General features: G+C 34.2%; 2 protein-coding genes across 4 annotated transcripts; both read right to left on the bottom strand.

The window, feature by feature from the left end:
- Window positions 1-3,905: 3,905 nt before the first annotated feature.
- LOC124358050 (LIRP-like) lies at window positions 3,906-8,203 on the bottom strand. Of its 3 annotated transcripts, none has more exons than XM_046810331.1 (3): window positions 8,024-8,203; window positions 5,414-5,579; window positions 3,906-4,170 (listed from the first exon to the last, which is right to left on the bottom strand). In XM_046810331.1, exons 1-3 carry the CDS (start codon window positions 8,066-8,068, stop codon window positions 3,944-3,946), a joined length of 438 nt encoding a protein of 145 aa, XP_046666287.1. In that variant the 5' UTR covers window positions 8,069-8,203; the 3' UTR covers window positions 3,906-3,943. The 3 variants fall into 3 exon arrangements, with proteins under 3 accessions (XP_046666287.1, XP_046666288.1, XP_046666290.1); XM_046810332.1 differs by having other exon boundaries at window positions 7,435-8,167; XM_046810334.1 differs by having other exon boundaries at window positions 5,414-5,588; window positions 7,435-8,167.
- Window positions 8,204-8,620: 417 nt separating this feature from the next.
- On the bottom strand, window positions 8,621-9,561 carry LOC124358049 (3-oxoacyl-[acyl-carrier-protein] reductase FabG-like). The gene has a single exon (XM_046810330.1). It carries the CDS (start codon window positions 9,498-9,500, stop codon window positions 8,733-8,735), a length of 768 nt encoding a protein of 255 aa, XP_046666286.1. The 5' UTR covers window positions 9,501-9,561; the 3' UTR covers window positions 8,621-8,732.
- Between the last annotated feature and the right edge of the window lie 4,284 nt (window positions 9,562-13,845).

Raw genomic sequence — 13,845 nt, forward strand, 5'->3', positions numbered from 1 at the left:
TGCCATAAAATTCAACATTGTAAAATGTACTTTTATCTTGGTCTACAATGTCTGTGATTCTAGCAGGCCAAGGTGGAAACCCCTTTACTTTTGCAAATACCCTGTCTCCAGCAGCAAAAGCGATTTCATCATCATTTTTCATTTTTAACATGATTTTCAGTTTTTTTTTTAATTACAAAAAAGAATTAAATAAAGAGCACTCCACGTTTGAAATCTATATATATAAAAATGAAACTGTTCGTGTGTAACAGCATCACTCACAAACGGCTGGACGGATTCGCCAAATTTTTTTTTTTAATTTGTTCGTCTTGATCTGTAGAAGGTTATAGGATACTTTTTATCCCTTTCCCGATTCAGGATTCCGCCCCACTGGTTACAGAAATACCCGTAAGAAATGCATTGCAGCAAACATATGTTATTAAGTGAAAGAGTCTTTTCAAATTTTTAATCAGCTGTTCTTTGTAAACATATATAATGCGACAAAAAATATATTTATATATAAATTTCTTTACACTTATAGTTTTAAAGCATAGAGTAAGCTTAAGAGAAACGACAAATTTTGTTTAAACTGTTTCTGCAATCATAATATATAAAAATGAATGTTTGTGTGTTTGTCCTTTATAGACTCAGAAACTATTGGACCGATCACTATGAAAATTTGTATTTTTCTATGTAGAAGGTTTATACGCAATGCCCATTGATGTAACTAACCACCAGGCTGTACTGCAAGATATAAAAGTTATCAAAGCGCCTGCACATTATAAACTGCAATTACAACACAGTAGTTACGTATATTAAAATATCCAAACACTATTTGAAGGCAAAGAAATATACGGGCAAAGCTTAAGAGACGCGTGCGAAGCCGCGGGAAACAGCTAGTATGCATTAAAAATGGATTATATATATATATATATATACATATTTTTTAAATTTATTTATTTGTTTTTGTTTACTTAATTTTTTATTTATAACTGATGCAAAAAGTTATTGCTCTCTCTGAGAGATTGAACCGGGGATCCCAGCAGTAGTAAATATGCACTCAACCAGTTCAGCTGTCACACTGATGGATGATATGAAATAAGAAATGAGATTGTCCTTGAGGTCAACCTTGTCTGTTCATGTATATAGTGTCAGCTTGTGCTCCCTCAATGAAATTGACTAAATTACTGTCGTGGGGTCGTAGCTTAAATGTTTTTGTAATAAAAAATATAGCTAAAAATTTAAACAAAGTTTAGTTCAGCAAATTTATAAAAAAACAGTCATCATTCAAAATTGACAATCTTAAACTAATCAGCCTTTTGTCAGTTTTTTTTTTTTTTTAAATCAGATAAAATTATGAAAATTCATATTTTTGAATATTTAGATTTAATAAACTTTTTAAGTGAAAATCAATTTAGATTTAGGACAGGGAAATATACTGAAGATGCCTTACTCAAAGTTATAAACATAATATATAGAAATTGTATTAATGGAAACTAAACATCTGGTTTGTTTATAGACTTTCAGAAAGCTTTTGATTTAGTGAAGCATATAATTATTTTAGGCAAACTGGAAACAATCTGTGTCAGAAGACAACACTTAACTGGTTAAAAAGTTTTTTTTAATTGGTAGAAAACAGCAATTAAAGATAAATAATGTTTTAATTTCATCCCCCGGAAGAAGAGAAGGCCAGTTCTGAACCAGCCTCTCCAGTCAAAGCAGGCAGGGGGTGGCACACCCTTGTTGAGGCTAGCAAGAACCTCTGATACTTAGGGAACGAACCCCACAAACTCCAACAGTTATCTCCTGCAGTAGACTAGACCTATCGAATCACCCTCCACTCTCGACTCCAGAATATCGACATTTGCAGTAATGTGCAGCTCCTGGACATCATAAGGTTGCCCAGATTTAAGTGACACATCGATTTTTGCTGTGCCCAGTGGTAGGTTCAACTGGAAGGTATAAACCAGACAGAAGTGATCCCTGTTGGGTCTGTATCGACAATTACGAGTTACCCAGAATCACTTTGTTAGATTTAAGACAAGAAAGTCTCCCCCTCCATTGTTTCGAAAATTAAATATTTTGCCAATCCAACATCTTTTCATTTTCAAAGTATTAAGAATATTTTGTACAAGAAGCGGAAATACGGGAACAAACAATCTGGTTTATAACACTCGGCTGATAAGTTCCAATACCTTTCGCACTCCTAAAGTTAACAAATCATTATTTAGACAATTGTTTATTTTTGTTGGACCTAAATACATCAATCAATATCCTTTTGAAATAAAAAAATAGTACTAATGTTAAGCTACTTCTTAAAAAAATAAAAGTTTGGTTATTTGCAAATGAAAGTGTTGATTTTTTAAAATAATGTATTTGAATAGACCTAGACTAAACACTTTTATTAGTCTGGAAGTTTAGTAATTGTATAAGATATAACTATAGGATAAATGCTTAATCTTTCAAAAGTAGAAAGAGAAGATTATTTTTACTACCTTTATTTTATTATAAATTTTGAATGTTATGAGATGATAATATACCCCAGGAGGACACAGATGGCAAGTGACCTTACATCGAGATAAGGACTAGACTCAATTACATTGTTATTATTATGTAATCACACTGCAACAGCTGTACTTGTAAATATGTGGCATTGTAAGTTCTGAATTGCTTTCAGTTTCTTATTCTCTACTTTAATGTGGAATAAACATCATTATCATTATTTTATTGTGTTCATTTGACTTTTAGGTTTAGAATTCTTAAAGGTTATTAGATAACAAAGTTAACCATAATCCTTATTCAACTTGATATATTTTTACACTAGTTTTTCTTTTGACAAGAGCATTAACATCAGTCATTTGTGCTTTTTGTAAACATTACGGTTCTGATGTGGCCAATCAGATTGGTTAGTGGATTCATTTTTTTCTGTTCATTTGTTAAAACAAAAAAGTCAACCTTATTAAAAAGGCTAAATTATTTAAGTATGTTATTTTACTTTTTCCAGACATTTTTTTATGCCCCTCGTAAACAAAGAATTAAATTTTAGTAGTTTATGTGACTCTAGCTAAAAAATAGATACAGAAAATTGAACAATGAGATGCTTAGTTCAGTTATTTTATGTAATAATTTAAACATACCATGATGCAGTACTGGCTCTTAGGTTTATTTACATACTCTAAAATTGAACAATGAGATGCTTAGTTCAGTTATTTTATGTAATAATTTAAACATACCATGATGCAGTACTGGCTCTTAGGTTTATTTACATACTCTAAAATTGAACAATGAGATGCTTAGTTCAGTTATTTTATGTAATAATTTAAACGTACCATGATGCAGTACTGGCTCTTAGGTTTATTTACATACTCTAAAATTGAACAATGAGATGCTTAGTTCAGTTATTTTATGTAATAATTTAAACATACCATGATGCAGTACTGGCTCTTAGGTTCATTTACATACTCTAAAATTGAACAATGAGATGCTTAGTTCAGTTATTTTATGTAATAATTTAAACATACCATGATGCAGTACTGGCTCTTAGGTTTATTTACATACTCTAAAATTGAACAATGAGATGCTTAGTTCAGTTATTTTATGTAATAATTTAAACATACCATGATGCAGTACTGGCTCTTAGGTTTATTTACATACTCTAAAATTTAACTTCTACTAAGAAAGAAAATCTTTCCATTTTTTATTCTAGAAATATGACATTTTAAACTCAGCTTAAAACGTCTATAGTGAACATGTTCATGTTTTGCTATAAATAGATGTTTGTGTTAAAAGCAATTTTGAATATTAAAAATTTATAATATTTGAAATTATATACGCTAACTAGATTAAATTGGAGAAGGATGTGAAAAATGGGCTATCTTCTGATCACAGAACCTCGTGAAATCGGTCGCAATTATAAAAGTCATTCGCATATCAGAAATTAAAAATTTTTATTGTTGATTACAGTTTAAGACTTAGATTTGGGGCGAGGGCCACAGTAGGTGGCGAGTTCAGCGATGGTGCAAGCTTTGGAGCAGCATTCGTCCGCTACGCCACGCGTTTGTCGCCTCAAGTATCCGGGAAACATGGCGAACGCCCTTGTGCGAGATTGGAATGGGAAGTTGTTGGCAGTGCCAAGATCATCCATTCCCATAAAATGCATCATCCAATCCTCGTGCACAGAACTACTGTCAGCTGAAACATAAATCACACAGCACATAAACATATTTCAAAATGCAATTAGTTTTGTTAAAAAAATGATTTAAATACAATTAGAGAACGGTTATAGTTCTCAGATACTAAAGTTCATCAATTCAAATTTCTTGATGATTTATTGGACATATGCCCAATACAAACTCTACGTTGTTTATATTTTGCCTTAGTAAATAGTAGATTAGAATACGCTATAATTTCTTGGGGTGGAACGAATAGATCCACGATAAAACCTGTGGAGAACATTCAAAAATGGTATGTTAATTAATTGTAAAGAAAAGATTAAGAGAACTATCTCATGTATGTTTTGTTTGTATGAAAATGTTGCCGTTACGTTGTATTTATATATTTAACTTAAGGTTTTAAAAGCTTTTTATTTAAGTAGTGAAAATTTACCAAAGAAATGTTAATTTTTTTAGACAAGGCCTTAGAAATGCTTGTAATTTTAGAGTTCCTAAATCTAATGTAACTTTTCATACAAAAACATTTAACTACACAGGGCCAAGAGTTTTTAATAGGTTGCCACAAAATATAAAAAAATATTACAAAATAAAATAAATTCCTTACAAGTTTAAAACTTGGCTTTTAAGTATGGACATAAGGTATCTTTGAACTATTATTCAATAAGTAATTTGTTTTCTCTTATAATGTATGTTACTGTGGTATGTAAATATGGTAGTGTATTAAGTTTCTTTAAAATAAACGTGCTTCAGTGTATAAAAGAAAACCTTTAATATTTATCATTTTGGTTTGGTGGTCTGTGGGATTGTTAAAAACATATTTTCTTTAAAATAAGTGTATTCTGTTTATTTTTAAATTCACAAAGGGTAATTTTACGTTTTGTTAATTCTGTTTGGTACACCATAAAGAGTGTAACAATAAATTAATTTATGGGATTACCGTAGTAGTTATAAATAGTTATAGTGTCTGCAACTGCAAATGAACTCTTTATCTAAATGATGAACTTATGTGATGGAATCCCTAATCAGGCTCTGCCTTTGGGACCCTATTTTCCTATTAAAATTTTATTTGATTTTTCAAAACAGAATTTTATTTGACGTTAGTATAGATTTGTAATACTCGTATGACTTTTGTCTTGGTACTAATATTTGTGTTTTTTAAGGAAATAAATAATTTATTCATTTACTTCAGTTTCAATTAAAAAGTTTTATTACAAAATTAATTGTGACCGCTTCCCGTATCCATTATCCTACAGACACTGTACCTGGTCCACTGCGTTTATAGATGCCATCACAAATGAGCATGAGGGTGCCTCTGAGTTCTGGACCACAGTAGTGCTTGCGGGAGCCTCTCTTCTCCATTGGAAACATTTCATCGTCATCCGCATAACTGAGGACCAGGCAGTACGCAACAAGCAGGAAACTCTTCATCTGAAACAACTGTTTTAATAAAAATCCTAACAATAATTTCTACTCAATTTTGTTTTGATATAAAAAAAACAAGGCTTATATAATATACCACTTCAGATATTGCTCTATCTAGGAGCCTCTGGGGACTGTTTGAGTCTGGATTCATCTGGTCTCTTGAGAGCTACTCATCTAAATCTGGTTCCAATAAATCTCTTTTAGCTTTTTTCCTCTAACCATAGCAACTTCGGCCTGAAAGAGTTCTCAGGCTTCCAGCCTCTGGAATTTCTGGCTAATGGGAGCTTCTGTAATCTGGAAGTTCTCGTCTTTGCAATTTCCTGTCCTCCAAGACCTCCAGTTTTTTGGAAGTATCCAAGCTCTGTTAACTTCTAGGATTTCTATAATCTAGAAGTTCTAGGTCTCTGCAGCTTACAGCCTCGAAAAGCTTTTCAGTTTATGGGAATTTCCAACTTCTGGGAATATTTACCCCCTAAGAGCTCTTGACTCCAGGAACTTTCATCCATTGAAATGTCATCCATTGTTTATTTGGTTTCTAGAAGAAGTGTATTTGTGATGTATTAAAAGAAGGTGTATTGAAAATAATTTATATTTAGAGACTTTTCTGCCTTCCATCCAATCGAATACATCACACTGTTGATTAAAGTTATTCAACATAGTGTTCATGTTAATTTAATTAAAATCCATGTTCCTAAAAGAAGTATGTAGCAGTTGGATATAAAGTAGTTTTGATTTTTAACTTAGTCATTTTTGAGTAACACTTTGCCTGGAGACCCGTGATAACGGAAACGTCTGATGATGATGATGACTTTGCCTGGAGAACATAATTTGTTGTATAAAACATTTGTCAATTTTGGCTTAGGTTGGGTTTTTCTTTTTTAATTTCAGAGTAACAGCTCTTCAACATAACTTCCTTGAATCTTCTACAAAAAATATCAAGAAAAATATTGAGGAATTATAGGCAATGTTCTACAGTGTGTATATCTACAGTGTGTATATGAATTCGGACGTTCAAGACACTTTTCTAACGATTTACAGTTTAAGTTAGTATCCAAGTTTTATCAAATATCATTTAAGACAATGAAATGTTTTCCAATAAAATATATACAAAAATTACATTTATCTAAAAATATATGTGACTTCCTTCAGCTGTGTATCATAAACACTCAGTAACAAATTCATATATATATATATATATATATATATATATATATATATATATATATATATATCTGATGCCCCCAAATACCACTTGAAATGCCAACAATTCCTTGTGAAAGCATTAAACATTTTTTTTAAATTATTTATTTTGGGAAGGACTTAAAGGTCTGGAAGTAAAACATTTTCAAAAGTGGAAAAATTGATCCAGCTGAAAACCGATTTTACCTCATAATCCACTTCGGCCTCTTTTGACTCACTCTGTGTGTGATAAATATCACATCTTTTTGAGTCATCCATAAGTGTTTTTCATCAAATCGAGGTATGTACGTTAGGATAGATATTCTAAGACATTAAAGAAAATGTTTTCAAAGAGTGAACTAAACTTTTGATTATGATATTGATTTGAAATTTGACAACATAGACTTAAAAACTTTTAAAAACCTAATGTTATTTAATTACTTATCCTAAATATGTTCCTTTTAAATAATTATATGAGTTTCTATAACCTATAATTCCTCTCAAATTTGCTTAGAATGTGTGTATTCAGTTGGTAAATGACCTGCCATCAGGTAGATCAGGAACTCATATCACGCACAGCCTGCCCCATGTTGGCACTTTCCTAATGAGAAATTAGGACCACTAGGTGTGAACGACACAGAAAATGGAATAGCTAAATATATTACACCATTACTGAACTCACCTTGATGTTCCAATAGGTTGCTTCTTGGAAGAATGAGGACTGCAAAACTGAGGAATTTCTTTTATATTAAGTGCATAAGGGTGATCCCAAATCTGAGAAGACAGCACAGATTGGATGCAGTCTGGTGAATAATTTGTTTAATGAATCCAAGGCACAGAGTGTATTCTGAGAAACTGCAAGGATATCCATTAGTTGGTGATTACTTTATTTATGACTCAACCTCATTCTCGTGTTTATGATCATGATGTGATGAGGTATTGGATGCTATTTATGGATGAAGTTTGAAACAAGTAAATACATAAACGTCTGTGCCCGCATGCAAAATTTTAAATAGATAAATTGAGTCCAAAAATGAATATATGTAATGTCCAATTTACGTACTAGTCCATTTTATTTTTCAATGAAGAGGCCATCTTATAGGTTTGGTAGGTTATATTAGTTTTAAGATAATTTATGTCCACATTGAAAAAAATACCAACAGACTTAATGAAGAAAATAAAATTGACAGGATAGGATTCTGGTACCCACGATATTGATTTTTTTTCATCCACTTGATTATCTCTATATATGACAACTCAGAGCAGCTCACCACATGTAGTGAATGTTTACATCGTTGGGAGTTAGCCACATTCATGAGTAACCCGAAAGAGGTGATCAGTTAAAGCTGGAGATTAGGTTTGTCAGGAAATTAAGACAACCAAAGCGGGTGGCATGCTCTCCTGTGAATGCATAGTATACATTTGATAAGGGACAGTTCATGTATTATTAACAAATATATATATATATATATATATATATATATATATATATATATATATATATATAAATTACAAAATCAAATTTAATATATTGTACATACTATGTGTAACAAACTCCATTGAATGATTAAACTGAAAACTATCAGATATTATTTGCTAAATAATCTTCGTTTGAATACACTTTTTGTTTTAATCAGGCTTTAAGCTGAATTCCAACTTTTAAGATAATATTCAGTATGTCTAATGATATTTTATTTAAAATGTTCGGTCCACCATACCCGCGATAAATAAAAATATTTATTAATTATGACTAATGTAATAATTATGGCTGGTCTTGTCCTAAGATATGGTGGCGTCAGAACATTAATTTTCAGTTTTGTGGCTAATTAAATTTAGAGCTTATACATAGGTATTTATTTAAAATAGAATGCAGAAGAACCTTTATTTTGGTCAAAACAACAACGGTACCAATGTATTATGAACATTTAGGTGTACTTAACTTGTTCATATAAATACAGCAATGTATGAAAGTAAGCGAGTCTACATAGGGCACATGGCGTGCCGACCACCGTCTACAGGAAGATTGACTCCGGTGATGAAGTTGGCCTTCTCACTGGCCAGGAACAGGATAGCGTCTGCGACCTCACCGGGCTGCCCCACTCTACCGAGAGCGTGGTGCTGCTTGCTCTTCTCCAGGAACTGCTGATAACTCTCATCGTCCATCCCACGGCGACGCTGCAGCTCCGTCACTATCACTCCGGGATCCACACAGTTGACCCGGACCTGCTTCCCGGCCAGCTCCAGAGCCACGCATCGAGTGAACTGGTCCACCGCGGACTTGGACAGACTGTAGGCCAAGAATCCCGGGAACGAGCGGATGCCCGCCGTGCTCGAGACGTTCACGATGTTCCCTCGTGATCGGGCGAGGTACGGCACCGCTAGCATCGTCAGGTGGTAGACCGATCTCAGGTTGGTGTTCAGGATCTCGTCATACTGCTGCAGGGAAGTGTTTTCGATCGAGCCGGATCCGGAGATTCCAGCGTTATTCACGAGAACGTCGAGTCTGCCGAAGTGTTTTACGGTCGAGTCCAGAACGTTCTTCACGTCGGCTTCCACTGCGACATCAGCGATCACCGTGAGAGGTTTCATTTTACTCACTTTCTCACACTCTGAAGCGACGTTTTGTAAATTCTGTTCATTTCTACCTGTGAGCGATAACTTGGCTCCGGACTTGGCGAATTCCACTGCGGTGGCTGCTCCGATTCCAGAACTAGCTCCGGTGACCAACACGACTTTATCGGAGAACATGTCTACCTCTATAGTCTATAGAACCACACTAAACTACTGTTGTATACGAGTTTCACGTATGGCGCAACTGCTTAAGTATCTCTAATCTAATCAGCTGTTTTGTTATCTCGTGGTAAATAAGAATACTTCAGTCACCTATCTATTCAGGAACTAAATCTGTAGCGTTTTATTGTTAACTTATAGAGATTGATTAGTTGTCATTGGTTGTTTAAATGATTAAAATATCAATGTACTGCACAGTACTTCATTTGTCTCAAGACTTAACTCAATAGAAAATAATGATAAATTTTAATAATTTATTAATAACACTTTTATACTTATATATTGTTTTTAATTAAAAATTGTCTTAAAACATTTACATTTAAAAACATCTAAATGTGGAAAGCTTCTTTAATTTGGTATTTGAAACGGTTTTCTTAAAAAATATCAACTTAGAGCTTATTTCACAATCTTGTAAAAATGTTATCTGAATTGCCCTTTTTTGTCTTGTAGTACTCCTTGATTCTCAAGTGAGTGCTGGATGCTAAATTGTGCGCATGCTCAGATCTTACAATAATATATTATTGTTATTTTTTATATTACATCATATGTTTTATTGTGTGAACCTCTAAAATTTTAATGTTTTAGGGTGTTTATAAGCCAATTCTCTAGCAAATTTTGTCTAACTGAAAAAGATTACGAATTGGGATTTAAAATATTGGCCAGCTAGCTTATAAAAAATGGTTTGGTGCTTCAATTTTCGGGTAGATTCTTAGGTCATGATATCTAATACAAAAATGTATATAGCATGTATTTAAAAAAAAGACCTTATCAGGCAGACTTACAGTGTAAGGCTAGATTTGTTACATACGAAGGATTTTTATAGGATAAGTGGTTCCTTACAATTCATAAGCTTGTGATGGTTTAGTAGGCTGGAAACATACTTGAATAACTCTAACTTAAGGTCCAAACCAATTTTGTGAACAGTCTGTAGTCCTGTTTCACCTTGGTTTTTATGGATCTGAAATGAAATGGAAAACGTCTTTATTATAGAGGAGTGAATAATAAATTGCATTGTTTGAGACTCATAATTTGTCCGTGAAACATGGATTAGATCCCTTCATCTTCTTCTGTATGGTGTCAATCCACTAAAAGTATTTAGTGCTAACTTCTGGATGTGAGTTTGTACCCCAGATCCATATAAATTTGTACATAATTTATTGAGAATTTCATTTATAGAGAAATTTCATTGAATCTGGTGGAGGGTTGTGTTTTTAATACAATCAAATACAATCTACAATTTTAAATAAATAAATAAAAATGCCTTTATTAACAAGCGTTTCTCAGTACAGTTACTGTTTTTCAGAACAACTCAAGTAACTGAATGCCTTAAAAACTAGATAACAAAAACTAAACTAAACTTAATTTAAACAGGTACAATAAAATCTAGTGGCTAATTTAAAATAATGCAGTGGTAAAAACTGTAACATTTCTTATTATTACACACTAATAGCTTAACTAAGTTAATTGTCAACAACCAAAAAGTCTTTAAGTTTCTTTTTAAACGAGGAACAACTGCATTCTTTTAGGCTAAGGGGGAGGTCGTTGTACAACTCAGGGCCGAAGTATGAGAAACTCCTTCTTCCGTCTTTATATCTGACTCTACGAAAGTTTAGCAGATAGCCATGGCGGGTGCTACGTTGCGAGACCTCCTCCCGGAACAACAACCGCCCACTCAGATACCGTGGTTCCTTGTGTGATAGGATTTTGTGGACCATGCAGCACGTCAGCATCCTGCAGACGGATTCCATTGGCAGAAAATTAGCAGCATCCCGAAAGGGGGATACGTGATCAAATCGTCTCAAATTGATAATGAAACGTATAGCAGAGTTTTGAAGTCTCTGAATGCGATCGAAGTCACTCCGCGAGATGCTGTTACCGTAAGCAGGATAGCAGTAGTAAATGACAGAAAAGACCATCGACTGCATAAGCTGAAGCTTGGCGAATTCCGGCAGCAGACTTCTGAATCTGTACAGGCCTCTTAATCTGCCAAGAGCACTCTGGATAGCATTAGTGACGTGATCAGAGAAAGTTAGGTCGCTATCAAGCAAAATGCCGAGAGTTTTGACCTGGTCACACACTGCCAAAAACTCACCATCAAGAGCGATCCCACACCTCTATCCGTCAAGGCCCGTACTAGACTTTGTGGGATGACATGAAGGACAGTGCTCGCCTACATTGAGCTTTAACCTATTGTCAACAGACCATTTACTTATGTTCTCACTCAAGGTCTGAGTTCTTATCTAGATGTCGGCCAGCTCGGATCGCCCTGTGACCGCTCTTATCTGGTGAGGCCTGTCCTGTTCCGCCGTGTCGCCGCCTGTCTACCGTGCGATTACTTTGTGCTGTTTACTCCGTTTTAATATATTTTTTATAAGACATATAAACTAAATTATTATATTAAAATTAATAAATCATGCCAGTGTGTGCAAAGTGTTCCACCGAACTACTCGACACTGCACAAACCTTGACGTGTGCAGAGTGCAAGGGTTTGTTTCACCCGGGTTGTACGCGCATGGAGTCCGCTGATGCCTTTAAAAAACTGTCAGTTCGTAAAAAGGCCGCCTGGAAGTGCGATTCGTGTGGATCCGAGACTGCTTCTACCGTGAGCCACGATAGCCGCGGAGATCCTGAGCCTACTCTCTCCACGCTGCTGGACGCGTTTCAGTGTCTGGGGAAGAACTTGAGTTCGCAAATTTCAGAAGTTAAGTCTTGTATTGCCGGAGTACAGAAGGAGTTAGAAGGAGTCAACGGCACCATCGGGGAGATGCAGGTAACTCTAAATTCTCTTGTATCAGAAAATGAAGTTAGGAAAGCCGAGTACGCCAAACTGGCACACGAGAATAAGGAACTGAGTAAGGGGGTAGCCGATCTTCAACAACAAGTGCGTGAAGTTGAGCAATACTCTAGAATAGACAATTTAGAGATTGTTGGGATACCTCTCACACAAGGAGAGAATATATATAGTGTTCTCGGTAAGCTAGCCAAGGTACTAAAGTTAGAGTTTAATAGCCGGGATCTGTCAGTGGCCCATAGACTGCCTTTGAGGGTTGGGCAAACTCACCCCTCTATTATAGCAAAATTTGTATCACGAGAGGACAAGGTGCAATGGGTGCGTGCGGCGAGGGAGGGTCGCGGGGGGCTTACTGCAGCAGCACTTATTGAGTCGTGGCCTACCACACCCATCTATATCAACGATCACCTCACACCTCATTTCAAGATGTTACTTGGACGAGCAAAGAGACACGTAAGAGAGAAGAGGCTTGCCTTCGCCTGGACGCGCGACTGCAGGGTGTTCGCTCGGAAGACTGCTCTCCCGGACTGTCCCCCGACTTTGCTCAGGACCCTGGAGGACTTGGATCAGCTACTGAACTAGAGAGAATGAGTGAGTGATGTAAAGCCAATTTGTATTTTTTCTAACGCAATACATTTTTCCTCCATTAGTTGTACAGATTTGAGCTTGGTGTTTCTCCTCTAATTCTAAAGTTAAAAATATTTAATGCAAAGTATAAATAGCGGCTTGTTCGTATATAAAAATATAATTTTAATATTGTATCAGAACCTTCATAATCAGAACAAAATATCCTTGGATGCTAAATATAATAGCTATTTTACTTAGTAATTTTAAACTCAATTATAATATTACAATGATTTTCAATCATTAAAGGTATTTTATATATACAATTATTCTATTTTACATATTTTTTAGAAGAGTCTAATGTATATCGTTTTCATTTTGCAGATCTTTCCTTACTTATTTCAATATATTTTACTTGTACTTCCTATTTACTATTTACTATATTGTTAATAAACGTATCTGGTTGTTGTTTACTTGTTGTATTCTAAATTTTTTGTCACTAAATTGGTCTGGTATGAAGTTTAAACAACACTAAAATAGTTAATTCAATATCAAGGCAATAATGAAACAGTTTTCTCCAGGAAATTATTGTAGGCATACAGTAGGTATTATATTGAACATCTGTAAAATAATTAGTTATTAATAAATCTACTAATGTTAATTATTATTTGATAGTTTGACTAACTTTAAATACTATAACTTAAGACTTTTTTAGTGTAACTATAAGTAACTTTTTTTAGCGGCAGCAGTCTATACGTTATGTTTCATTTTTTATAATTCTAATTAATTTTCGTTAAAATATGTAGGCAATTGTTCGTTTTGTTTTGATTTTTGAATTATGAGTATTTTTACTCTGTTTGGTGACTCTAAGCGATCGGTTATTTTCTTTAGCATTTTACTAGATTAAAGTTTATATTAGACTGTAACCGTACATTAATTTAAAATGTA

The sequence above is a fragment of the Homalodisca vitripennis genome, chromosome 3 (assembly GCF_021130785.1).
Source record: "Homalodisca vitripennis isolate AUS2020 chromosome 3, UT_GWSS_2.1, whole genome shotgun sequence".
Taxonomy (NCBI): Eukaryota; Metazoa; Arthropoda; class Insecta; order Hemiptera; family Cicadellidae; genus Homalodisca; species Homalodisca vitripennis.

Excerpts from the sequence above, each read along its gene's own strand:
- LOC124358050 (XM_046810331.1), bottom strand. The coding sequence starts at position 8,068 with ATGAATGTGGCTAACTCCCAACGATGTAAACATTCACTACATGTG. Across the intron at positions 5,580-8,023 it reads GTAAACATTCACTACATGTG|ATGAAGAGTTTCCTGCTTGT; the intron begins GTGAGCTGCTCT and ends CAGTTGTTTCAG. Across the intron at positions 4,171-5,413 it reads CTATAAACGCAGTGGACCAG|CTGACAGTAGTTCTGTGCAC; the intron begins GTACAGTGTCTG and ends TTTATGTTTCAG.
- LOC124358049 (XM_046810330.1), bottom strand. The coding sequence starts at position 9,500 with ATGTTCTCCGATAAAGTCGTGTTGGTCACCGGAGCTAGTTCTGGAATC.